General features: G+C 52.6%; 1 protein-coding gene across 5 annotated transcripts in view; it reads left to right on the forward strand.

Moving 5' to 3' along the window:
- Clec16a (C-type lectin domain containing 16A) overlaps positions 1-24,749 on the forward strand; it is a 176,648-nt gene that overhangs the window by 38,630 nt on the left and 113,269 nt on the right. For 4 of the 5 annotated variants that reach the window (XM_046445555.2, XM_046445581.2, XM_046445592.2 and 1 more), the window contains exons 10-11: positions 11,494-11,725; positions 22,687-22,816. In XM_046445555.2, coding sequence (XP_046301511.1) covers positions 11,494-11,725; positions 22,687-22,816 — 362 coding nt within the window. The remainder of the gene's footprint in view (positions 1-11,493; positions 11,726-22,686; positions 22,817-24,749) is intronic. The other variant, XM_046445565.2, reaches the window with a different exon arrangement.

Here is a 24,749-nt window from a genome sequence, read left to right on the forward strand (position 1 = left end):
GTGTGTGGTGCTGGGGATTGAACCCATGGCCTTCGGCATGCAAGGCAAGCTCTGTACCAACTGGGTTATATCCCCAGCCCTCTGTAGGTGTTTTTTTAAAAAGGATTTTTTCCTATCCCGGGTTCCTGCAGACCAGTTTCCTTGGTTGTTGCATTCCTTTGGCACATGCCTGCTGTGTCCTGGTGCTGACAGATTGGGGATATGGTGGGACACAGCCAAGGTACAACCCCCACCAGCCCTGGCTTCCCACCCACTGTCTTGCGATGCTGTTGGCCGGGGCCACTGTGGGCTTGCAAGAGTGCGCAGGAGGTGCTCGTTGTGGACGTGAATGAATGATGCAGGGGGTGGAGTGGTGGCAGAGTCATAGGGGTCTCATGACCTCTTGGTGATGCCTCTCAGAGCAGAAGTCACTCTGAGCCTGTCCCTTGTGTGCCGTCTTCTCCAAGGCCAGGTTTAGGGGACGAATGTCTGAGAGGGTTACTTCTGGTGCCGTACTACATGCCCCCATAAGAGGCAGCAAGCCCTCTGGAGCCAGACTGCTGGTGCACTGGATCCTGCGTGCGTGTCGCCCTGGTGACGCCTCTGGGCCTTGGTCTCCTCCTGCTGCCATCTCTGCAGTGAGGACAGACATGGCTTCCATGGGTGAGGCCAACATGCTGTGCGTGGTGCTGTTCTGGGGCTGGCTGAGTCCGTCCAAGTAGGTGTGTCCTTGTGATAGTCGTCGTGGTGTCTGAGGCTGCGCAGTGACCCTGCCACCCCTCCACTTGGGACCTCGCCTCAGGACTGGAAGGCTGGTCTGGTCTGATGAACATGGATGCCCACGCAGTGTACCCCTCACGAGGCACCTCGTGGGCAGGAGGGAGAACTGTCCCCAGTGACCATGGTGACGAAGACCCCTGGTATTCAATGTTGAGTGGCGGTGACCAAGACCCCAGGGAGTTCTCTGCCCATGACGTAGCCGCCAGCTGTCACCTTGGGGGAGTGCCGATGCTCACTGCTCGCACGTGCCCCACGCTGCTGGACTGTGCGTGAGCGCTGAGGGTTCTGGGGCGGAAGTCTCACCTGTCCCCGAAGGAGGACATCAGCTGTCTCTCTCTGGGTGTCACCTCAGTTGGCCTGGGCTCCGAGAGTGAGCGTTCCCCTCAGATGTTAGCCAGTTCTCTGTGTGACAGCGCCTGGTGATGGGTGCTTCACCCGGGAGTGGCGTGTGGAACCAGGGACTAAAAAAGAGTGGTCTTGCTTCTTTGATTCAGAGCATTATTAACTGGCTAGGGTCCCTTGTCACTGCCCCAGGGCTCTTTCCAACCTGGCTTCATGTCCAGTGGCAGCTGGGTCTCCCAGGCATGGAGTGCACCAAGCCGCAGTCCAGCTGGGATTGGAGGCCCTCGTTTCGGTGGCCCTCACTGTACTCTTAACCCCCTGCTGGTCAGTGCTGATCTGAGACGTTCCATTCTTCTCCTGAAAGAGCCAGGAGGCCTCTGGGAGAGGTTGTGAATGCTGAAGGGGGAGATGGACTCTGTAAATCCAGGACCCAGCGACCCAGTCACAGACGGGCCCCGGGAGAACGAGCTCTCCTGGGTATCCTGCCGTTGTGCGTGGCCGTCCTGGGCTAGCCCCGGTCCCTCAGTGGAGCTGCAGCTCCAAGGCACCGTTATCCCAGATAACTACTGAGTGTGGCCGCTCTGCTTCACCTGTGAGGGGGCGCGACAGCGTGATCTCAGAGGGCGGCGGCGTCCGGCAACCGTGTCTCTTCCGGAGCAGGAGGTGGGCTAGACTGCCAAGAGGAGCCCACAGGGTGGGGGCTCTGGGAGGAAGCCGCCTAGCCAGGGCTGCAGGTAACTGGGACTGAAGGCCACCGGCAGAGGAGGGTCAGCATCTCCACATCCCGGAGGAGTCGGCAGGGAAAAGCAGAGTGGGCAAGTGGGCAGGGAGGGCCAGGGGGTGAGAGGCTCTGGGTCCCAGACTAGAGCTGGAACGTGACCCTCTGCCTGGGAGGTGGCTCTGAGGCGTGAAGTGGACACACAGCGTCTGCTGAATGGAATTTGCCCAGTTTGCTCTGAGCCCTGGAGACTTCGTCTAGCTTTTGGCTCAAACCAGGAAATCAAGGGTGGGGACGGACAAATGAGGCACCCACCACCTCTTGTGTTCACGTGCTGGGTGGGGCTTTGCTAGTTTCTGTTACCAGGTTGGCCTCTTAGGACATTTGTGGTCTTTAAGTAGCCTTTGCACCACTCGAAAGGTGGGTCAGCACTGGTCATCTCTGCAGCCAGGACTGGGGTGTCTGCCGTGTGCCGTTGTAGGCACTGGAGGTACACCAGGAACAGAAGAAAGACCCTGGCCTCATGGAAGGGACAGAGGAAGGTAAAACTGGTCGGAGGCATCATCACAGGGCTGGTGAGGAGCGCTAAGAGAGCAGTGGCGAGGCCAAGAAGGGACATGGGCAGTGCCAGGAGGCTTGGGTGGTACAGTTCTCAACAGGTGACCACGGTTGGCCCTTCAGAGTTGGGAAGGTGGCATGTGAGCATAGACTTGAAGGGAGGGATCCATGGAGGTATCTGGAAGAAGAGCATTTTGGTAAAAAAAGGAACAGCCCTGCAAAGCCCTGAGACGGGAGGTGCCTCGTGTGTTGGAGCAGTGTGTCAAGGGGTGCCAATTAAAGGGTGAGGCCCGTGAAGTCACGGGGGCCTTGTAGGCCTTTGGAGGATTCAGGAGTTGGTGTGGAGAGAGATGGACACCGTGTCTCGTGTCCCCAGTGATTGGCATGGTTCCTGCAGTGAACATTCATTATCTTAAGATGACAAGTGTCAGTGGAGGAGTGGCGCACACATCTCTGAGCCGCAGAGACCCAGTCCTAGACAGTGCCAAAGTCCTCAAACCAGGACACCTGGTTTTGCTCTGGGCACTGGATGGGAGGCCTGGCAGGCTGCCCATGGTTGAGGGGGGCCGCTCTGCTCACTTCTCGGAGCCACCTGCCCCTTTTGAGTACTCCAGCACACTTCATGAAAGCAGGGTGGTAGTGCTGGCAGTCGCTCTTCCATGCCCAAGAGCAGTGCAGCTTTTATCCTGAGAGCAGCGGGGTTGCCCTGCAGCGTCCTGAGGCCAGGTGAGTGGCAGGTCCCTGCTGGTCTAAGATGAGTCGCTGCTGACCGCTGGCTGGCAGCCTAAGCAAGCTCAGGACGGCTACAGCCTCCTGTGCAAAGAGAACATGGAAAGGCTCTTCTCACTCCAATCATTCTGCTCTGGGTGACGCTTTACTTTGGGCTGCCTCCTTCGCTGGGAGAGCCGCAGCAGCACTGTCTGCTGAGCACAGGCCGGCCGGCTCCCCCCACTCCCTGCCCTGGCCGTTCTTGGGCACTCGGGCATTGCAGGCTGGTGCTGCGCAGGCCACAGGGTTCCCGAGGAACCGCACCCAGCTGTGCTCGGGCCCTCTGGAAGAGGGGGCAAGATGGGCCTGAGCACGCCCACCCAGGCTGTGACCTGGGTCTGGGAACCAGCCAGAGACGGTTTGGAGAGGTGATCTGAAGGAAGTCCTCCCTAAGGAGGTGGCCTTGTGCCTGAGAGCTGAAGGACAGGGGCCAGCCCTGCCATGATTTGAGTGTGAGAGTCCCTGGTGGGAGTGAGTCGAGTGAGTGCAGGGCCAGAAGAGAGGCCCTTCAGAAAGTGACCGAGTCGGGGGCAGGGGGCTTTTCATTGTGCCGAAGGTGGAAGCACTTGTTTGCCTCCATCTTCTTTCACGCTCCTCATCCTGTAGGGAGCGAGGAAGCCCAGGCTCCCAGGGTTGAGTCATCGTTCCTTTGGGCTGCAGGTATCTAGCCCCAAATCCCATTTGGTTTCTGTTCGTGCCTTTTGTCCCTATCTACAGCGATGTCGTGTCCACTTAAGCACGAGACGTTAGGGTGTAGCTCTCTGGTCTGTTTTCAGGCATAAAGCTGGGCCATTGTGACAAGAGAATAAAATATAGTAAAGTACTCTTTCTCCTTAGAGAGAAATACCACGTGAGTTCTCGGCATGTCCTCCTCTAATGAGAGCGAGCTGCTCCCTGGTGTGATTGAAGAGCCTGCTGGGTGCCCGTGGGGTCTGGAGATAATTCCTCCCACAGGTGTTGGCTGGCTCTTGATGCCGTGCCAGAGGCAGTGCTCGGCTCGAGGGGCATGGAGAAGACCAGCTGGGGTGAAGGCACGGGGATGAGGAGAGCCCCCTGCAGCCCCCGACACGTCAGAGACGACTTCCCAAGAAGTTCGCAGAAATTGGTCTCAGAGTCCGAGGGCCGAGCATGGGCCGTGGAGTCTGAGTTCTGAGAGTCTGTGCTGATTCCAGATAAGGGGCATTTCCCGGGTCTGTGTCCCTGCAGATGCAGTGCCCCTGATAATGGGCCCGCCTGTGGAGGAGAATGCCTCATGCCTCGTTCTTCCTGTTGGTGGACCTAGTCTGTACCTTCTCACGTTCCCACTCGAGGGTTTTGTTTTCCCCATTAAATAGGGCAGCGTTATCAGCTCACCTGCCCAGTGGCGCTGCAGTTGGGCACTCTGGACGCGTGTGTGGGCTTTGCTTCAGCAGCCCTGCGTCACTCTCGCTTTGGTGTGCAACACAGACTCTCACATATCCCCAGCATTTGTTCCATTTGATATTTGCTTGCTGATTCCCTCATTCCAGCATGAGAATAGCCTCCCCCGCCATAAATATTGGTTTGGACTCCTTCAACAGCCCCTTGCAAAGCCCTGCACTGGGTGCCGTTGGTTAGGAGTGGTATAACCCCGGGTCACCATGACCCCTCTGATGCTTAGGCCCTGGGTATATGGAATAAAAACGTGAAAGGAGGGCTGAGAGTACAGGTGAGAGGCAGAGCACTTGCCTAGCACGCGTGACACCCACAGAATCTTGTTCTGTCGCGCTGCCTGCTCTCCAGTTCACATGAGATGGACCTGGCTTAGTCTTTTGACAGTCCTTTGGGAGGCTGGCTTGACAGTGGATGACAGTGCAGGTGCTGTGGAAGGAAGTGGAGGTTTGAGCAGCTCAGCAGGATCCCTAAGTGCGTGAGCACTGGAGCCAGGCTTCCTAGATCCCATCCTGGCTCTACTTGTCACCAGTGGGAGTGACACGGGACAAGTTCCTTGTCCTGAATAGCCCCCTTCCTGCAGGAATTCAGTGTTTGAGCGTAAAGTAAAACAAGGTGTGAAAGTGTTCCGAGCATTACCAGGCATTGTTAAGTGCTCGCCGAGCATCCAGCGTGGTGGTCATTACCCGGAGAGAGTCTGTGGCTTCTTGGCATCTCTCAAGGGAGGGGCTGGTGTGATGGTGTGGAGATGGAGGGGCAGGTGACGGGGAGTAGCCGGGACTCAACCTAGCACCCATCTGAGTGGACGGGCCCTGAGCTGGCGAATCCTACCCGGACCTGGTGCTGTTTACCCTGCCAGTCCTAGCCCCTGAGGCTGGGGATTGGAAAGGTCATCCAGGAGCTCAGAAGTACCACAGAGAGGCCAAGTGTAGTCCACCAGCAAGCCAGAAGGCCAGAGGACAGGAAGTTGCTAGAAGCTGGAGAGTGAACTCTACAACAAAGAATGGGGTTGCTTTTGTAAAAGGTAGCCAGTCCGCTGCCATTGTGTCCATCCCGTGATCTCTTTGCCAGGGGGCTAAGGTCAGTAAATATTTCTCAAGTGCCTGTCCCAGGTATTAAACCAGTCATTTAAAGAAATATTTATCTGGTACAGTATGATATTTCAATACATGTATCGAAATACATGTATTGCGTTTCCATACAATGCATACCAATTAAGGCAGGGTAATTAGCATTTATGTCTTTTCAAGCATTCTTTGTATGTGTTGTCATCTTTGGATGCTTCTAGTATTCTGAAATGTAAATTGTTGGAGGCTGTAGTTACCATCCTGTGGTATAGAACACCACAACTGATTCCTCCTGTCTGACTGTATTTTGGTACAGATTCTCTTTCTCCCCTCTCCCCTCCCTTCCCAGGCTCTAGTGACCATTGTTCCACTCTTCTAGCATCCACAAATAAATGAGAATGTTCAGGATGTGTCTGTCGGTGCCAAGCCAGGCGTTTTTGCAGGCAGGATCTCGTTTTAGCTCATATTGACCTGTGATGGAGCCACTCTTGTCTCTGTTTTACAGATGAGGAAGCCGAGGCTCACAGGTCAAGTCCGTTGGCTAGAAAGTGGGCCTGAGATTCAGAGCTGGGTCTGCCTGATGTTGGCATGGCTCTGTCGGTATAGCCTACCTCTTTTCTTAAGGGAAAGCCTTTCTCCTGCTTGGTGTGGTTGAAGAGCAGAGCCTTTTGAACAAAGGATCCAAGTTGTTCCTTAGAATGCTGGTGGACCAGGCCCTGGAGAGCCTGGTTGTGGGAACAACCCGACATGTCCACGCGGGGTCCCAGGACCGTGCAGCCTCCCCTCCCTTCCCTGCCCACTGCCTCCTCCTGACCCCAGCCAAGCTTCATCCCCAGGCAGCCTGCCTGTGCCTCCCGTCCCTGCGCCTGGCCATTGCCTGTCACTGCTTCCTCTGTCCCCACCATACCCCCTGAGTAGGCGCTCAGAAACCTGTTCAAAGGGTTGCGCCTATGGGGCGCTCAGGCTGGGTCACCTGGACCCTCTTCTGAGCCATGCATGCCTTGAACCCCTCTGCAGTCAGTGCATTTCAGCAGCTGCCGCTGAGACGGCCTCGCTGGTCCTGCACTACCACCAGACTCCCAGGAAGTCCACACAGCTGTGCATCTGCTGTGTCCAAGGACACCATCACTGTCACCAAGAGCACCAGCTCCAGGTGGCCCAGGCCATAGGAGACATAGAGTGGGAGCGCCTCTTCCAGGCACACCTGACAGACAGGTTCCAAGCTGGCCCCTCCTGTTCTCTACCTCCTGAGGTGCTGGTGAACTCCCGTTGACATTCAAGACTCAGACCTGTTGCGGTCCCTCTGCAAAGTGCCCCTGCACACCCTGCGTGCCCAGCCGCAGCACACACCGGCTCCTTGCAGAGCTTGCCGTTCCTGCGCGAGCCTCCTTCCCGGCAGCTGCGGGGCTGTGCTGCAGTGTGTACGGCAGAGCTTACCTGCCCTGCCGCCGCCTGAGTCCTGCAGGGGGTGGGGTGGCTTCCTGCGCTTCCCCAGCCCCTGTGCTCAGCCAGTGCTCAGCGACAGATGGGTGAGCCTCTGGTGCCCAGCAGACCAGGCTCCTCCCGAGGTTCAGCTCGCTCCCAGCTTGTGTTAGGGCATTGTTCCAATCTATTCACAGTCCTCTAGCTGAGCCTTTTTTTTTTTTTTTTTAATTGAGGGCTAACATACACATAGTAAACTGCATAAAAGTCTAGTAAGCTTAGTGCACTGCTTGATGCTTTGTTATTCATTTGGTCATACCTGTGTGTAAAATGTAGTGTACGGCTTGATGATCTTGTACACATGATTACACTGGTGTGTAATTTGCACCCCATACAGCTCCTTCTCAGTCCCTAACGCCCCTCCTCACCACGGTAATTACTGTTCTGACTTCTAAAGGTGCTTTTTAAAACTTTTGGGTTTTTAAGAACTGTGTTGATAAATATGACATTGAATTTGCCATCCTAACCATTTTTAAGTGCAGAGTTCAGTGGCATTGGACACGGTTTTTAAAGGTGTGTTTACTTTTAGGTGGCACTGGTAGTCCTTTCTCAGGGCAGAACAACTGCGTGACATTGAAGCAGGTAGGGTGGAAAGTGAAAGTCCCCACCTCCGTGTCTTCCTCAGAGAGAGCCACTGTCTTCAGTCTGTCCTTCCAGACCTTTCTCTGTGCATTTTCATGCAAAGATCTACCAACCATGGAACACGCGATGCACCTCGGTGTCCGTGTTTCACCAACCATGGAACATAGTTTCTCTTTTTCAGCAGGGCTGGGGATGGAGCCAGGGCCTCCACGTGCGAGGCAGGCGCTCTGCCACTGAGCTCCTTGCTGACCCCACGGGGTTCTACCGTAAAGGGCATTGCTGACTGCCACGGAGCTGACTTGCTGTGCGCGTGCAGCGTGTTCCGGTCTCTCAGCTGTGCACACAGGCCAGGCCTCGCAGGGAGCACTCGTGGGACTTCTCTCTCACCAGTGGCGTTTTTTGCTTCACCTCCTCCACCCTGGCTCCCAGGCCTTGCTTGTCCCTCCTGACCCTTGTCCCTGCCGCTGTATAGGGTGCTCCCTGATCCCCATCCATCCCGCATTCCTTGAGAGGCCTTGGGCACGGCCTGAGGAGTTACCTTTCCCAGAGTGTTTGTCCTTAAAAAGCCAGGACCAGAGCCTGGGCTGGAGGGGCAGGAGGCTGGGGAGGGCCGCCGTAACCAGTAGGCAGGTGCAGGCCCGGCAGGGAGCAGTTAGGCCCTTGGGCTACCATCGAAATTCCATTCGTGACTTTTAGCTGGCCCCAACTCCAGAAGCTGCCCACTGAGCTCAGGGTCCCTGTGTTTCCTCTGAGCAGGAACGGTCACAGATCTCTGCCTCCGTTCCCAGCCAAGTGGCACTAGCTTCTCTACGATGACTGTATGTTTATTAAGGGGGAAATGCCAGCTTCTTAAATACAGAAGAATGAAAAGGAAACAAAAATTGCACAGAACCCAAAGTCCAGCTAACCATTGTCAAATTAAAAGAGAAAAGAGACTGTGTGTACATGATCAGAAATTTCAAACCAAATGAGAAAACAGAGTGCTTGTGTGGTGTGTGCACCCAGTGCCTGACTTCTCTCTCCCCAGAGGTGAAATGTCACATTCTTATGCCTCTTTCTAGGAACAGCTGTGCTTACGTCACTGTGTGTAGTCTTTGAAAAGCTCTCCTGAAGGGACCTCACCACATGCCTGTTCACCCTGGCACCGTTTCCGCATCAGTCCACCCAGGAACAGAAACCCTCCGACTTCTTAACATCCACATGGATCTCTTATCTATGGATGGATGGACCATAATTTCCTTACCACGCCCCAGTCGATGGACCTTTAGTTATTTCCAGCTGTTTACCGGGTGGTTGCATTTTTAAAGATCTGAAATTTCCCCAGAAAGCATGTCTTCCCCTCCACCCAAACACCTGATCGTCAAGAAAAACTGATCCTTTTGGAAAGTTCTGAAATTCATTTTTACAGTCAATTTTTTTCTTTTTGATAAAGGCAGAGAAAAGAAGGTGGTAACTGTCACTTGGGATTATTACTGTTTCACCACTCTCTGGGGGATTTTCCTTTTTTTTTTTTTATTTTCCAGTGCTGGGGATTGAAAACAGGGCCTCATATATGCAAGGCAAATGCTCTACCACTGAGCCACATCCCCAACCCTGAAGACTTTATATCCACGTTTTCATTTAGTTCTAGAAGGTCAGAATGATTTGCTACCTATTTCAGACAAAGATGGTGACTGGGCAGCTGGTCTGGGGTTCGGGCCACTCTGATGGCCCCAAGCCCTGCTTCACTTCCCTCTGTTCCTCCAGTTGTTCTGTACAGTCCTGTCTACACAGGGCTCTGGAAGGGCTTCTTCACCCATCCGTGTGAATTTCTGTTCCTCTTACTGGGGGCAGGGGGTTGCTGTGCACTTGGCCTTGGTTTTCTGTGTCTGCAAGCTCTGACCATTGCATGGCATGCTCTAAAATTCTCAGGGAGTAGGTGGTGACGGGAGGAATCTAGTCTTAGTCCTGGGGCCTCACCGGTGGGTCAGGAGAGGGTGAGGGGCACCCAGGGCTGCATTCGATCCCACAGCATCCTCAGCGGGCTCTGACGGATGCCGTCTGCCAAGGAGTGCACGCTCTGAATGCTGTCGTCTCTGGCCTCTTGATTGTTGGCATCTGTGATATGCTATCTGGGTTTCCTGGACAGAAGAACCATGTCTCAATTGATTTGTCATTTTTGTGGTTGACTAATACGAAGTGGGTAAATAAAAATGAATGTTTGGATTTGGATGCTAATTTAGCTCTCAATTGGGTTTTGTTTTGAGTATTATTGAAATTAATCTGTGTGCCTTGAGCACATACCACTTGTTGGCAAGGTATAGTGGCCCTGGAATACAAATGGTTTCTCTTTGGGGTACGTTCGTAAGATGGATGATCCACATCAAGGTAATGGAAAAGTGTATTCTAAATCTTTTTTTTTTTTTCCTTAATGACAAAATGGTGTCTGAAGCTTATCCAGAGTTTAGAAAGGGAGAAACATTTCAATCAAAACCCTGCACTAAAAATCAGTTTCCTTTCGTCTTAACTCCTTTCTAGACGTGGTTGATTTGCATGTATATATTTTTCCTTTTTTTTTTTTTTTGTTTTAAGGTCTTGCTATGTCATCCATGGCTGGCCTTAAACTCTTGGGCCCAAGCCATCCTCCTGCCTCAGTCTCTGAGCCTGGGACTACAGGTGCCGCAGTGCCCATCTATATGCATATATTTTTAAAAGAATACTAAGCTGAGACCTGGGTTTGAGTTTCTGACGACACGGTGCTATTTTAGGCAAGGCTTGGGCTTTGGAGTCGAGCAGCCTGGGTTCAGAATCAGGCTCTGCAGTTGAGTGGTGGCTGACATCCGGCAGGTTGCTGAGCCTCTCAGGCCTCTATTTTCTCAGCTTTGAACTGGACTGTGTATCGTGGTGGTTAGGAAGATCTCGATACAGGAGAATGGGATATGGATTATAGGTGACAGGGGCCTTCCTCATTTTCTGAGAGGGCCCTGTGTCCTCTTGGAAGAAGCGTCTTCTGTGGAGAGGACACCTTTGTGTCACTGATGCTAGGGAGAGCCCGCACGTGGCTGCCTCCAGGGAGCCTCGCCTTGTCTTTTTGTTGTTTATTTTCACAACAGTGAGGCAGGTTGATGTACCATTTCCTGTAGTGAGAGACAGTTTCTTCTGAAACAGACTTACCGGGCTGGGTTTGGGGCTCAGCGGTAGAGTGCTTGCCTAGCCTGAGTGACACACTAGGTTCAATCCTCAGCACCACGTAAAAAATAATAGATAAATAAATAAGTAAAATAAGGATGTTGTGTCCATCTACAGCGCGCGCGCACACACACACACACACACATTTATATAAAACAAAGATTTACTTAAACATGGCAATGTCATCGTGCTGTATGTAGCAAAGACGCAGGTGGTGCAGATGGTATGTGTTTAGATTTTAGCTCAGCTGCCGCCAGGCTCTGTAACCTTGGGTAGATCACTTAGTGTCTCTGACCTTTGCCTTCCTTATCTCTAAAATGAGGACAACTGCACTCTCTTAAGGGGTGTCATACAGTTTAAATGAGGCAACGCAATCAGAGCCGTAGAGCAGCTTGTGTACGGCAGACACCTGGAAGTGTGAGCTGGTCTGGCGAAACACAGCATTTCTGATGGGGATAGTGAGCAGTAAATGGCAACTGGTGCTATTTCTGATTTTTTGATGATGGTAACGATATTAGTCATAATTCTAGACCAGGAAGTAGCATTTGTTGTTTAGGAGGCAGAAACTGTGGAGCAGCTTGCAAACATCCATCAAGATCCCAGTGTTCCAATTAATGGGTTCCTTTCTTGGACTCCTAGGCCAAGCCCAGCATTCGGTGCTTCATTAAACCCACCGAGTCCCTGGAGCGGTCCCTTGAGATGAACAAGCACAAGGGCAAGAGGCGGGTGCAAAAGAGACCCAACTACAAAAACGTTGGGGAGGAGGAGGACGAGGAGAAGGGGGCTGCCGAGGACGCCCAGGAGGACGCCGAGAAGGCTAAAGGTACAGAGGGTGGTTCCAGAGGCGCGAAGACGAGTGGGGAGAACGAAGGTGAGTCCCCAGCCGCACCACTCTGCGCCGCCCGCCCCGGCTGCCGCTGGCTGGGTGCTCTCTGCTACTCTGCTCCCTAGTGTATGTCCATGGACACCTCTGTTCCTCTCTGATGCCCACCAGTGCACCTCGTTCTGGACAGTCCAGCTGTTTGGAGCCAGCTGTGGGCTGTGTCACAGCAGATCCAGCGCAAGTCCACCTCATGGAGTGGGAAACCTGGAGCAAGGTCTCCCCTCTGTAAAAAGAGGGTCACAAATAGTGTCTACTTTGCAGTGTGACTCTGAGAATTAAAAGAACTAACGCAGCGATACAGGCTGTATCCCAGCAGCTCAGGAGAGTGAGGTAGGAGGATCTCAAGTTCAAGACCAGCCTGAGCAATTTAGTGAGACCCTGTCTCAAAATAAAAATTTAAAAAGGGCTGGGGACGTAGCTCAGTGGTAGAGTGTCTGCTTTAGCTTGGGCAGGGCTCCAGGCTCAATCCCCAGCACCACAAAAAAAAAAAAAAGAGAGAGAGAAGTAGCACATCTGATCTGTTCAGAACAGTTCTCTGTCCCTGTCTGATGCTGTAAGAGAGTTCGCTGCTGCTAATGACCATCATTATTGTCATCTTCATCATCATTGCTACTGTTCTTCTCCCGGATAATTTGGAATAATGGTTTGTGCCTAGTACACAGTGGAAGAAAGAGAGGGGTCTAATGAGATTATATACTTTTAATAGATTTATGTTTTTTTTGGAGTCCCATAGTCAAATTCAGTCCACAAAATCTCCCCCTGAGCTTTTAGCAGCCCCATCTGTCTAGAGCGAGGTGCGCTGCGTGGTGGGTATGCGCTTGGCCAGAGAATGCGTCCCCCCCTTTGCCTGGCCGGGGTGGTTGGGTTGCTTTCTTTTCTCACTCTTGTTTAAATGCTGAACCCTTTTGAACTGGAGAGCATTTCCTCTGGGGTTAAGTACACAGAATGGGCCAGTTTCTTGTGTCATGGACCAGGCTCACAGCCACACAGATGGGGCCTCTGGCTGTGGCCCAGGCCCTGGGGGAGGGGTGATGGGACTCTGTGCTTGGTGGCCGTGGGGTAGAGCTCTGTTCGCTGGAGGGAAGAACGGGACCTCCCGGGAGAAAGGCAGCCCCCTCTTGGCCGCCTGGCTGTGGTCTGCTGGGGTGGGGGCACATTCCTGGCACCGAAGCCAGCTCCCCCAGCCTCCAGTCCAGGGCGGCTGAAGCTGTGCCACAGCCCCTTGCTGAAGCAGTGGCTGGGAGTTCAGGGTCTTTGGCAGTTGCCTGCGATCCTGCAACTAGAACACACCCTGCTGGCCCCACCCTGCTGGCCCCACTGTGATTTTCTTAGCAGTCGTCAGTGAATGCAATGATTGCAGGTCACCCTGGTGCCACCCAGATCCCTTTCTGAGACTGGGACCTCTGGCCTGCTTTGGTTTCTGATTAAAGTGTAGTATGGGGAACCTTTGCCAACAAATGCCACTTTGGTGGGGAGGTTGAGGGGCAGACACAAAGCAAGCCATCTGTATTTGCTTATTTGGGTCATCTTGTAATTTTTTTTTTTTTTTTTTTTTAACTTGGAAGAAAGTTGTCTGTTTCACCTCTTGGTTTAGCCATCACCGGATAGCCACACTGGGGGGAAACGGACACTTCACCTCAGTTTGTACACTGTGTTCTTTTCCATTTTGTCTTGGAAAGATGCTCCTGCCTTTGTTCCAGTACTTTTAAGGGATGCTGTCTCGCCAGCCCTCGGCTCTGACTAACAGTGATATGGACAGGGCAGGCTTGGCCCCCAAAGCATAATCAGTTAGTCAGCTGGGTGGCCCAGTCCCTGCGAACGGGAATGGCCAGCCACCTCAGCACGCTTGGACTGCGGGGATGGGAGGGAGGGCTCCCTGCCACCGAAGCCAGTTGCCCTGTGGAGGGCACAGGGGAGAGTTTCACCAGCCCCCAAAAGAGGCTTTCCAGGCGGCTACTTGGCCACATTGTGCCAGATGAGCCAGAAATTTCCCCACAGGCTTAGAATGGGCAGTTGATGCTGACTCCAGAGCGCAGCTGGGTGACGTCACAGTTTTGCTGCCTTCCTAATTTCTTGAACACATGAATCATTCCAGAATGCGGTGGTCCTGCCATCATCCCCCTGGACTCACGTGCATAAACACGGCGTTCACGGCTCCATCCTCCTGGGCAGCAGCACTTCCGCTCTGGAGCTTTCTGAGTCCCGTGTGTGGTCTCTCAGTTCCGCTGTGTTTGAAGGTGCAGGTGGTCAGTGTCTCTCCTTAGACTAGAATTTGGACAGCCCCCCCACAGCTGTTAATTGCTGTGACTTGGAAGGCGGTCAGGCCCACGGGTGCCGCTCATTCATGTTGCAAACCAGAGGACAGGGTGGCCAGGCCTGGGACAGGTGTCTATCCTACTGTGGCTCCTCTGATAAAATCTGGGATGTGTTCCTCAGAAGCCAGGGGCATGGGTGCAGGGCCAGAAGAAACAGCAGAGTCTCCCCCAGAAGGCCCACTAATTCTGGGCACTCCCTGCCCCTCTGATGTCCGTCTCCTCTCTCCCTTCCTGCGTTGAGGTGGGTATGTGGCTTATTTTCTTCTCCGTGTTATTCCTTCTCTAGCAAGCTCCTTTCGTTGTCCCTGGATCTCTAAGAGATGGTTGACAATCTGGTTGTGACAGACGGACTCAGGAGACTCTTAAAGAGATACTGGCACTAACCCCCCATCTCTGCCACCCCCATTCTAGTAGTGAAATCTTTACTTAAAAACACAGCATAAAACGGGCATGTGTCACGAGGTTCAGTTTTGCCATGACCTGATTTGAGTGTGGCATTAATGTGTTTTTTAAATTGTAGCACCCAGAATTCACACCTCCTCCACGTTTGAGCCCAGACGCGGACGCTGTGTGAGGTGAATGTGCACCCCGGCCCGTCCACTCCATCCCCAGTTTGCAAAGAGATGTGCTCTACCTCAGGTCCCAAGTAACGAGTGACTCATTGTGAAACCAAGAAATCACAGGGCCCCTAAATTTGCAGAAATCGAGTATTAAAAGGAAGAAAAGGGATGTCCTGGTCCCTGTAGCTAACAGAGTATTCACGCTGTCCAGGAAGCCCAACATCCCAGGGTGCTGGCTTCTCTCTTAGGACACCTGAGACAAGAGATTGGATCGTGTGAACTTCTTGTTCCAACAGCAGGGCTTGGCTTTGGCTTCTTTGCCGTGGACCAGGCAGAAGTCCACTGTGCGGGCTTCTCTTCTCCTGGAACTCCAGCAAGGGCATGGAGAGAAGGCAGCTGGAATGACTGCACCTGCCAGGCCCACGGAACTCAGGGTCCCTGCAAATTTGGACCCCCAGCTTTGCATCCTTCTTTTTTCTTCAAGTCTCCACTAGAATTAGATGGAACCTTACCTCATTGCTGGCTCACCTGGTGAAGACTGGTGGTATTCTGATTGAGTGAGCCAGGGACTGTCGGGAAGCTGGGGTCTGAATCCCAGCCCTACCCCTGCGCAGCTCTGTGACTCTGGACTAGGCATTGCCTTCTCTGTGCTTCTCCACTTGTGGAGGGGGCTATCTCATGCCCAGGCTTCAGGCTATCATAGAGCGTTCACCCCACAGGTTTTAGCTTATGGTTCAAGGACACTGTATTGGAACCCTGTCCAAGATGCAGGACCGGGTGAAGAACTGAAGGGGCATTTGAGACCGATTGGGTGGGTTCTGTGCCTAGATCCCCAGGCAATTGCCGTGGGGATCTGTCACTAATAAATGAAGCATGTGGTTATGAGTGTGTGACAGAGTGGGAAGATGGGGGGAGAAGTGGGCCCGGCATGATATGGAGCCGTGGGTGTCAGCTCCTGCAGTGGATTTAACTGGTGTGAGGCGGAAGATGGAAGGTGAACTAGGGTCACCCGTGAAGAACAGCTTCCCAGAGACCGTTCTCAACCCAATCCCCTGCTCAGTCGGAGACTCTAAGAAGCAAAGGAAGGGTCTCCCATACTCTCAGTGCAAGCAAACGCACTTACTGTCAGGGACCATTTGCTTCCTGAAACTGCTCCAGAGCCAGCCAATAGCACGCAGTCCTCCTCTTAATTCTGGGGTAACCAGCAGTTCATCCTCCCTCCCCAGCCTTCCTCGGAAGGCCCCTTCCCTTCTCCCTTCCCTCTTCCATGGTCATCTCGCTGTGATTCCTGATGTATAGTACCCAGAGGCCGATTGAGAAATCCTTGAATTTGTAAATTCAAAGGCCATTGGGAGGTCATGCCTGCCATGTCCCTGACAAGCACTTCATCTACCAAATGAAGTCGGGTTAGAACATGTCCCCCTGGGAGAGTTGACGGGTTGTGCTGTGATGTGGAAGGCCGAGGAGGGCACCAGAGCCGTCACATCACGAGGCAGAAGTCATTGTCCGTGGGTGCCAAGGCCCCCGGGCCTCTTCTGGCCTGCACGGCCCTGCCCGGACGGCCGGTTGAGAGATGGGGCTTTGCTGCCTTTTAAGACACACGTCCAACGTCAGGTTGGCCGTCTTAGCCATTTTAAGTGTGCAGTGGTGCCCGAGGGTTATAAATCCGTCACCACCATCTCTCTCCGGAACTCTCTTCTTGCACAACTGAACCTCTGTACCTAACAGATGCCCCATCCGCTGCCCCCACCTGTGGCAGCCACTGCTCTACTTTCCATCTCCTAGACTTTCCACTCGAGGGACCTCACCTAGGTGGACTCATATGGTGCTTGTCTGTTGCTGTTCTGGTTTCGTGTTTTGTTTTTGAAATGGAAATATTTTTGCTGATCTCGGTAATTAAAAAAGGAACACACAGGTGTTGTTCTTATAAACACTCAAACAGCACAGAGGGATGCAGAGCAGAAGGTTGACGGCCCGACTCTCGTGCTCTCGGCACACTCCCCTCCACCTGCTTGTTCGAGGAACAAGTTACGTCCATCCTGTCCCTTTTCTCCTAAAGTGTCAGCGTGCGTTTGCTGGGTACGGTGTCGCCATTCTGCACCACAGTCACGGCTTCGTCGTCCTCCCTTCTCCCCGTGTTCTAGTGGTGTGTGTGGGAGTCCAGGTTGGTGGTGCCTTCCCTTGTCGAGTCTCCAGCCTCTTACCTCTGGAGCCCGTCCCCGCCCTGGCGTCTCTCTCTCTCTGGATTGGTTTCCCTTTGTGCTGGGGAGAGAGCACAGGGCCCTGCATACGCATCACGTGCTAAGGTGACCTGTGCCCCAGCCCCAGTGCTGACTGTTTTGAAAACTGCAGACCCCCCGCTCCTTTGTGCCGTGAGGCCTGACGTTTCCTGTGATTAGACTGTGGTCCTGCATGCTTGGCTGGAGCGATGCCCGTGTCCTTTCAGGGTGTCACATCAAGAGGCACATGGTATCCTTCTGTCTTTTCTGGTGATGCTCATTTCGGTCACCTGGTTAATGTGTTGCAAGCTTCCCTACCACGTAATAACTTTCTCTTTTTTTTTTTTTTTTTACAACTAGTAAGCAGTCCTGGGGGACAGTTTGAGATAATGCAGCTCTTCACAATTCCTGCTTAGCTTTGACATCCGTTGATGGTTCTCCCCTGACCCAGTCTTCACCATGACGATCACAGAGTGACGGCTCTGCAGCAGCAGACTGCTCTCCGTGTTGGAAAGTCTGCCTTGGTCACTGCGTTGTGCGAGGTCCCATCTTCTCTTATTTACTTTTTAAGGTCATGGTCTTCATCTTTTTAATGGTTTATATTTCATTGCTCTATTTAATGATTTTGGTGTTTAAGTCGCCCCAGACTGGGCCCATGGGGACCTTCCCAGCTGGCTGTGTGTCCTTGTGGTGAGCCCCCTTGCCTTCCTGGCCTGTGGAGATCTTGCACTTCATCTTGCACCTCGTCTGCTCATTCTTGCCATTAGCCACTTCTCTGGAAAGCCCTGTTTCCTTTCAGTGGGCAGTTGAAAGATCTGGCACCAAGTGTTCTCATTGCTACTGGGACGTCTTTGCGTTTTGGTCCTTTCAGAAGACCGAGATGGGACGTATTACAAAACATAAAACTGTGAAAGTGTATAAAACAAACACAACTGAGCAAAAAGGTGTGCTGAAAGCAGTGTGTCCCCCCCCACACGCCTTCCATCTCACCCCTTCTCTGTCTGCAGTCTGTCTTCTGTTTCTTTCTGTGAGCACGAGTGCGTCGAGGTGGCTGGTGTCCGTGCCAGCTTGCCCACAGGGCCGTGGGCTGTGTGTGCGCTTTCTGCTCGGCAGTAGCTCTGGAAGTCCCTCTCTCCCTCCACAGGGCTCTTCCCCATTCCTTTAACAGCTGCGCTGTGCCTGTACCGACCTCTTTTGCAGGACGTTTAGGGACTTTCCAGTTTTGGGGGGTTATAAAAATACTGCATTAACTACCCTTGTACACATGCATTTTCCTGTTGTTGAAGGTGTATCTACCAGATGAATTGCTCCTAGTGGGTCTGCTAGGTTGAAGGTTGGAATAGTGATTTAAACTTTTCTTTTAACCTGCATTTAAGTGGAAAAAGACAGCTGAATAAAATGATCAGACAAGCTGTGCAGGCAGTGCACCTGCAGGACAGAGAGCACACAGGCAGACACGTGGAGGTGTGCGGCTAGGTCACGCTGCAGCCCCACGCTGCAAAGCAGAAGTGACTCACCTTGCGACCGAGGTCAGGTGGACCCCTCTGAGGGTCTGTCATCAGCCCCAGGTCCCTGTGGAAATCAGTCCACATGAGCCCACTGAACTGCTCCTTGGTGGCAGCAGTGTGGCACGTGGCCCCTGGGAGGAAAGCTGGGCTGCACCAGCACAGGGACAGTGTCGGCAGGGACAAGTGGGAGGAGGGGCCCAAAAGGCAGCACAGACCCACGCCAGACCTGGTGCAGCATGGCAAGGGGTTCGTCAAGACCCTAAATCATCAGCCAGGCTGGTCCTCTTCAGCATCCTCTTCTAAAGATGGCTGTGGTGTCCCTTTCAGAGCAGTGAGAACCTGGGGAGACCCTCTCCTCGCAAACCTCCTACCTGCCACTTCTGCGCTAGGTAGCATTTCACCCGTAGGTGAGATCTGGCACCTTAAGAGTGTCGAATAGCATTGTTCAAAACGGCTGGGGGGTGGGGGGGCTCAGTGGTAGAGCACTTGCCGGTCACGCGTAAGGCATTGGCTTCGAATCTCAGCACCATGGAAACATAGATAAATAAATAAATGGCAGATAAATAAAACAATGGTATTGTATCCATCTACAACTAGAAATAAAAAATTCTCCCTCATCTGGAAACTGATCTGAGTGGAACAGCTCCTTCCACAGCTCTGCTGGCTTGAGGGCGAAGGTGGGGTGCCCTGGGAGCGCCTGGCGGGCACAGCTGAGATTCACAGACCTCGATTTGTGTGGAGAGGGCCTTGTCCTGGGCCAGGGCGTGATGTGGCTCAAGGGGGCTAGTTTTAGCTTTCACCCTGCATTTTTAGGGGTGAGGGGTGGGGACAGTCCCGGCTTTGCCACACATGAAGCTGTGTCAAGAGCCACTGCACATCCGGGCGCTGTTCCTCAGATACAGTGTCCAGGTTTGGACCAAACCAGTGGTTTTCAGGCAGATTTTTGTGAAACCCCAGGATTCCAAAAAGGGTCGTTAGTGCAGTGCCTGAGGCATCCTGTGGGTAGAAACATTTGGCATCCACCAGCTTCCACCTGGAGCAGCCTGCTCTTACCTGCCGTCATGGCAGCAAGCCCTGCAAAGCTGTCATTCAAATTAACGTGGAGGGACTGAGGCTGTGTTTAGTTGTGCATTTGCCCAGCATGTGTGAGACCCTGGGCTCCCTCCCCAGCTCTACAGAAATACAAAGGTTGAGCTGCTTTTAAAAAAAAAAGCCAACAAGCACTGGACAGATGAACTTCTCTGCCCCAGACTTCTGGTGTGGTCCAGGGAGATTAAAAGATGCAAAGAGGACGGGTGGAGGCTTGGCCCTTTCACCAGGGACTGGGGCTCGCTGCTGTGATCTTGAGGAGTCCTGGGAACTGCGTTCCCACCATGTCAGCCAGGAGGGGCAGGGCTGTGCCTGGGGACGTGAACTTGAAGCCCAGGGGAGATGGCCTGTGGTGGCTGGTGAGGTCAGCGGTCGGCAGGAGGCTGGCTTCACAGTTTCCCTGGTAGACTTCCGATGTCTTTGATGGCATGCTTTTATCAGTAAACGCAAACACATATGAGATCTAAGCCTGCATCTCCCAAGAGCATATAGGTGTATTCATGGTAAGTCATACATATTTGTATCACTGTGCTAATCCTATGTATGGCTTAAAACACACACAGTAGCCATATCAAGGATGAGGACAGTTAAAGCGGTAAAAGGAGCTGCTAGCTAGTGAGTCATCTTGCAACCCCTGGGGCAGCCGACCCCACTGGAGAAGCGGGGGTGGCCGGGCACCACGGGCGTCTGGGCAGGAGCGTGCAGGGAGCGGAGGAGCTGTTGTCTTGCACTGCCTGGGCTGCTGCTGGCCCAGCTTTCTCTGAATTGGCTTTTTCCTTAAATTTACCCTCACTCAGTGTTAATATGCACCAAAGAATGACTTTCTGTACGGCTAGAATTTTCTTAAAATGCCCATCAAAAACAAAAACAACAGCAAAAAAAACTCTGAAACCATATAGACAGAAAGTTTGTCCAGAGACCACTTAAAAGTCATTCTTGGCTCTCAGCGTGTAATGGGGACCACCCCGTGGGAGCCTCTCATCTGTGGCATTGCCTTCAGATCAAAAGGGCAGGGTATTCTGGAGAGTGAGCCTCCCAGAGACCAGGCCCCGGGCAGGTGTGTGGCCTGCACGCCCCAGGGGCTGCACGCACAGTCCCACTAACAGTCCAGGAAGAGTGGTGGGGTCAGATGTCTCCTGGAAGAAAACTATGTGCACATCCATCACAGATCTGAATCAGCTGTGGACCGCCCCTGCCGCACGTCACAGCCACAGTGACACGTTGCCCTGCTGACTGCCGAAACTTCCTTGGGCTCCGTCAGTGCAGTCATCCATATGTCCACTCAAGAGAGAGTCACTGTGCACCTGTGCTCTGCCAGCCCCTAGGTTAGGCTCTGGAGATACGGGAAGAACAGGACAGATGGGACGGCTTCTCCTGCGAAGCCTCAGTCCGCTGATAGTGAACAATGGAAAAACCAGATAATATAAAATCCAGGTAGTTATAAAAACTAAGCAAAATCAAAGTAAAGGTAGAGAGGACAAATCCCCTGGGTAGAATAACTGCAAATAGTTTGTGTGGACACCCAGGGAGGTAGAACACAGCTCCACTCTTTAAGCGTGGTGTGGAAGAGAGGAAAAGGAACTTGGCAGTGGGGACACTGATGAAGGTTAGCTTGTTAAACGCGCAACAGCAACATCAGCGTCTTCAGCCATGTTGCTAGTGTGTCCCTTGGAGACGACGCTGTGAGAAGCACACTTCTCTGTCATCTTCCTCTCCCCAAACCTCACCTCAGTCAAATTGTCAGAAAAGCATCAGGTCAACTCAGGATGAGGGACTTCTTAAAGTCCCTGATCAGACTGCCAAGGTCTCAAGATCAAGGAAAATCTGAGAAAGTGTCAGGCCTAGAGGATTTACCCCTGACAAGGTAGGAGGGACCCTACCACAGAGTAGGGCTGGGGGCCGGGGCCAGGGTAGAGGCACTTGCCTAGCACGTGTGTGTGAGGTACTGGGTTCAATCTGTAGCACCACATAAAAATAAATAAAATGAAGGTCTTGTGGTCATTTAAAACTTAAAAAAAAAAAGTTGGGAAAAAGAAATGAAATCTGAGCAAAATATGCAGCTAATCATTTAAAAGGAAGTAAACGAAAAGCAGGTGGAAAGGACATCTTGGGAAACGACATTTGAGCTGAGCGTCAGAGGGCGTGACTGAGTCACACCTGTGCAGAGAAGACCAAGGGCAAGAGCCTCTCGGGCAGAGGGAATAGCTGCACGAAGACCCTGGGGCACAAGAAGCTTAGGGCATTGAGAAGCAGTGGAAAGCTGCCTCACCTGGAGCGTGGGGTGCCCACAGGGCGGAGGTGGAGGGGCCAGCCGGGATGCCCTGTGAATTTTACCCGGAATAGAGTGGACAGGCACCAGGAGTTTCAGAACAGAGATTGACATCAGCTAATTCCCATTTACAAATCCCTCAGGTTGGTGTGGAGAAAACAAGGGGGCCAAGGAAGGATGCAGAGGCCAGCTAGGAGGCCCGAGGGTGGGGGCCACGGTGGAGCCCCAGGTGTACTCACTCAGCCCCTGGAAACAGCCCAGGTTTCTCTCCTCGTCTCCCCCTCCCCAGCTCGTCTCCCCCTCCCCAGCATCGCATCTCCTGTTATGGGGGAAGCGGTCTGTACCTGCGTTCAGACACTGGCTGAGAAAGTCCTTGTCCTCACAACGAGGTTCTATGGCAGGGACCCCTGGAAGCCCAGCTGTCCACCTTTAGTTCCGGATGTTTTTCTCTAGAGGTCCCCAGCTTTTTCTGAAAACAGAAATGCACATCATGCTTAAGTCGTTGCTGTACGTCACTCTGATTTACTTGGGGAAAATGTGAAATGAGGTTCCTAGCCTCCCGGTGCCTTCCAGAAGGAGAGCGGAAAGGAGGACACAGCTCCTGTGCGCTGTCGGCAGCTTCACACGCTGCCGTGGGTTGGTCAGGTCTTTGTAACCACATGTCCTGTCTTCTAAGCTGCCGCAGATCCTTTGGGAAGGAAATGTGGTATCGATAAAGTAAAATACCTTTTTAAAATCATGAAATACAATAAATGATTGCAAATAGTATGTTGTTGTTCAGATTAGGGTCATGTTTCCTGGTGTTGCCAAGGTGAGCGGTTCTGGCCGTCCTGCTTCTCCCCAGCCTGGTGCCGGTGCCGGTGCTGAGCTGCTGAACATCTGCTGGAGCTGTTGGGAGTGACGTGCGCGTGCTGATTTTCTAACTGCTTATGTCTACGCTTCTAGGTCTGTGAAGCCCTCTGGCTCATCAGCGTCCCCGTCTCTTGCAGAGATCGAGATGGTGATCATGGAGCGCAGGCTCTCGGAGCTGGCCGCCAGCTCCTCCCTGCAGGAGCAGAACACCACCGACGAGGAGAAGAGCGCTGCGGCCACGCGCTCTGCGGGCGTGCAGTGGAGCAGGTGTGTGGGGCTCGGCTCAGGGAGGAGGAGCAGGGGCAGCAGGGAGGTCAGGGGCCCTGGACCTCACCCCTGGGAGAGAGGATGGCCGGCATACGGGACCCCCCCTCCCCGCCCAGCACACCTCACCCCTGCAGCTCTCAGGAGGTCTCTCTGGTCATTCATTCACCACCATCCAGAGGGCTGCCTCAGGACTCAGCCAGCGTGGTCCAGTGCTGCTGCCCACCGTTGAGCCTGGCCCCATCGGTCATTTCAGTGCTGCTCTGTGAAGTTACATCTCCTTAAATCTTGTGCCACCCTTACAGAACCGTCTTCACTGCACTGCTAGGGTGACTCGTTCCTCACCAAGCAACCCTCTGCATAGCTCCCTGCAGAGATTCCGTATGAACACCACATGTTCACTGCCTGAGCGGGGGTCTCGAGTGCTCACCCCATCCTGTTTGCTAAGCCAGCTGACAGTGAAGAGTTGAAGCCCGCTGATTTTTTCCCCTCCACAGCTCTACGTGACACATGTTTCAGTTATCTAACAGATGGGATTTTCTTTTTTTTTAATCAGATGTGCAAGAGAGCCATTTTTAGTTTTTGTTGAACAAGAAACCATTAGAATATGTTCAGTGTGAGCGTACACTTGTTACGACTTATAAAGACCTTTTTAATCTGCTAACAACAACAATAAAAAAATACGTAGCTCCTGAAGCTCTGAGAATTAAGGAAGTCATTCTAAGCACAGAAGTTAGGGACAAGCTTTGATGGTTGGCATAGCCCTAGTTAGAATGTGGATAACTGGAAACCTAAGTGACTAGTGGTGGAGGAGAGGCGGAAACTAAGGAGAATACTACCTAAGTGAATGCTGTGAGGCTGTGTTTGCTTCTGAGGTTCTAATCCGTGGACACAAAAGAGGCATATGCTTTGCTGTATTATTATCATAATTTCGTAGCTTTTCTAAAGAAAAAAAATAGCTGTGTGTTGCTGCCCTTCCGTAAGAAGCAGAGCAGAGTGCTTGAAGGTTGAAGCTGGTACTTTTTCCCCTGGATTTTCGTGGCAAGGCTTCAGCGCCGTGAGTCAGGCCATCTGCAGACCTGGGAAGCTTCAGGCCAGGTCCCTGCTCCTCCACGGAGAGGCTGGCCAGGGTGGAGCATTGTGTCTGCTTTGCAAAAATATTCGGCTGCCACTTGTCAGAGACTGAGGCAGCCCTCTTCCCTCACTTCCCAGCGCTGAGGCAGGAGCACGCTGAGAGCGAGGGAAGATGGCTACTTGTTCTCCAGGTCATAGAGTGAATCTGAACATTGACCTACTTGCCCAAAGATGCAGCAGAGTAGAAAGTGGAACTGTTCTGATATTTCTTGTATAATTATGGGCTCTGTCTGAATTCAGGGTTAAGTATAGGACCTAACCAACTAAAAACATTCAAAACATTGTTTCTTTTCTTTTAAAAAAAAAGTGTTGAGCCAGGTGTTGTGGCACCGGCCTGTGATCCCAGTGACTGCAGAGCCCCAGGAGGAGGCTGGCAAGCTCAGGCCCAGCCTCAGCAACTTAGTGAGACTCTTAGACGAAGAAATGAGAAGGACTGGGATGTCACAGTGGTCAGTGTTCCTGGTTTAGTCCCTGCTACCAAAAAAATCAAAAATTAAATTTAAAAAAGGTATGAAAGTGATATACATTCAGAAAATGTGAAAAAAAATCTTAAAAAGTATAAGAAGGAACAAAAATTGTCCCTGATCCTAATGTTCAAAGGCCACTGTTATCGTCATTTTGCTTATCTCTTATCAGTCGTTCAGTGCCAGTTTCCTGGGAATTCTGCCCTCTTTTCCCAGGCAGAATTCCCAGGAAACTGGCACTGAACGACTGATAAGAGATGAGCAAAACGTGCCTGTCACTCTTTATCCTTCCTTTTCCATCTAATATCAAGCCTGAGCATCTTTTCCACTTCATCATC

The sequence above is a fragment of the Marmota monax genome, unplaced genomic scaffold (assembly GCF_021218885.2).
Source record: "Marmota monax isolate L192 unplaced genomic scaffold, Marmota_monax_Labrador192_F-V1.1 WCK01_AAM20220418_F8-fsc00035, whole genome shotgun sequence".
Lineage (NCBI taxonomy): Eukaryota > Metazoa > Chordata > Mammalia > Rodentia > Sciuridae > Marmota > Marmota monax.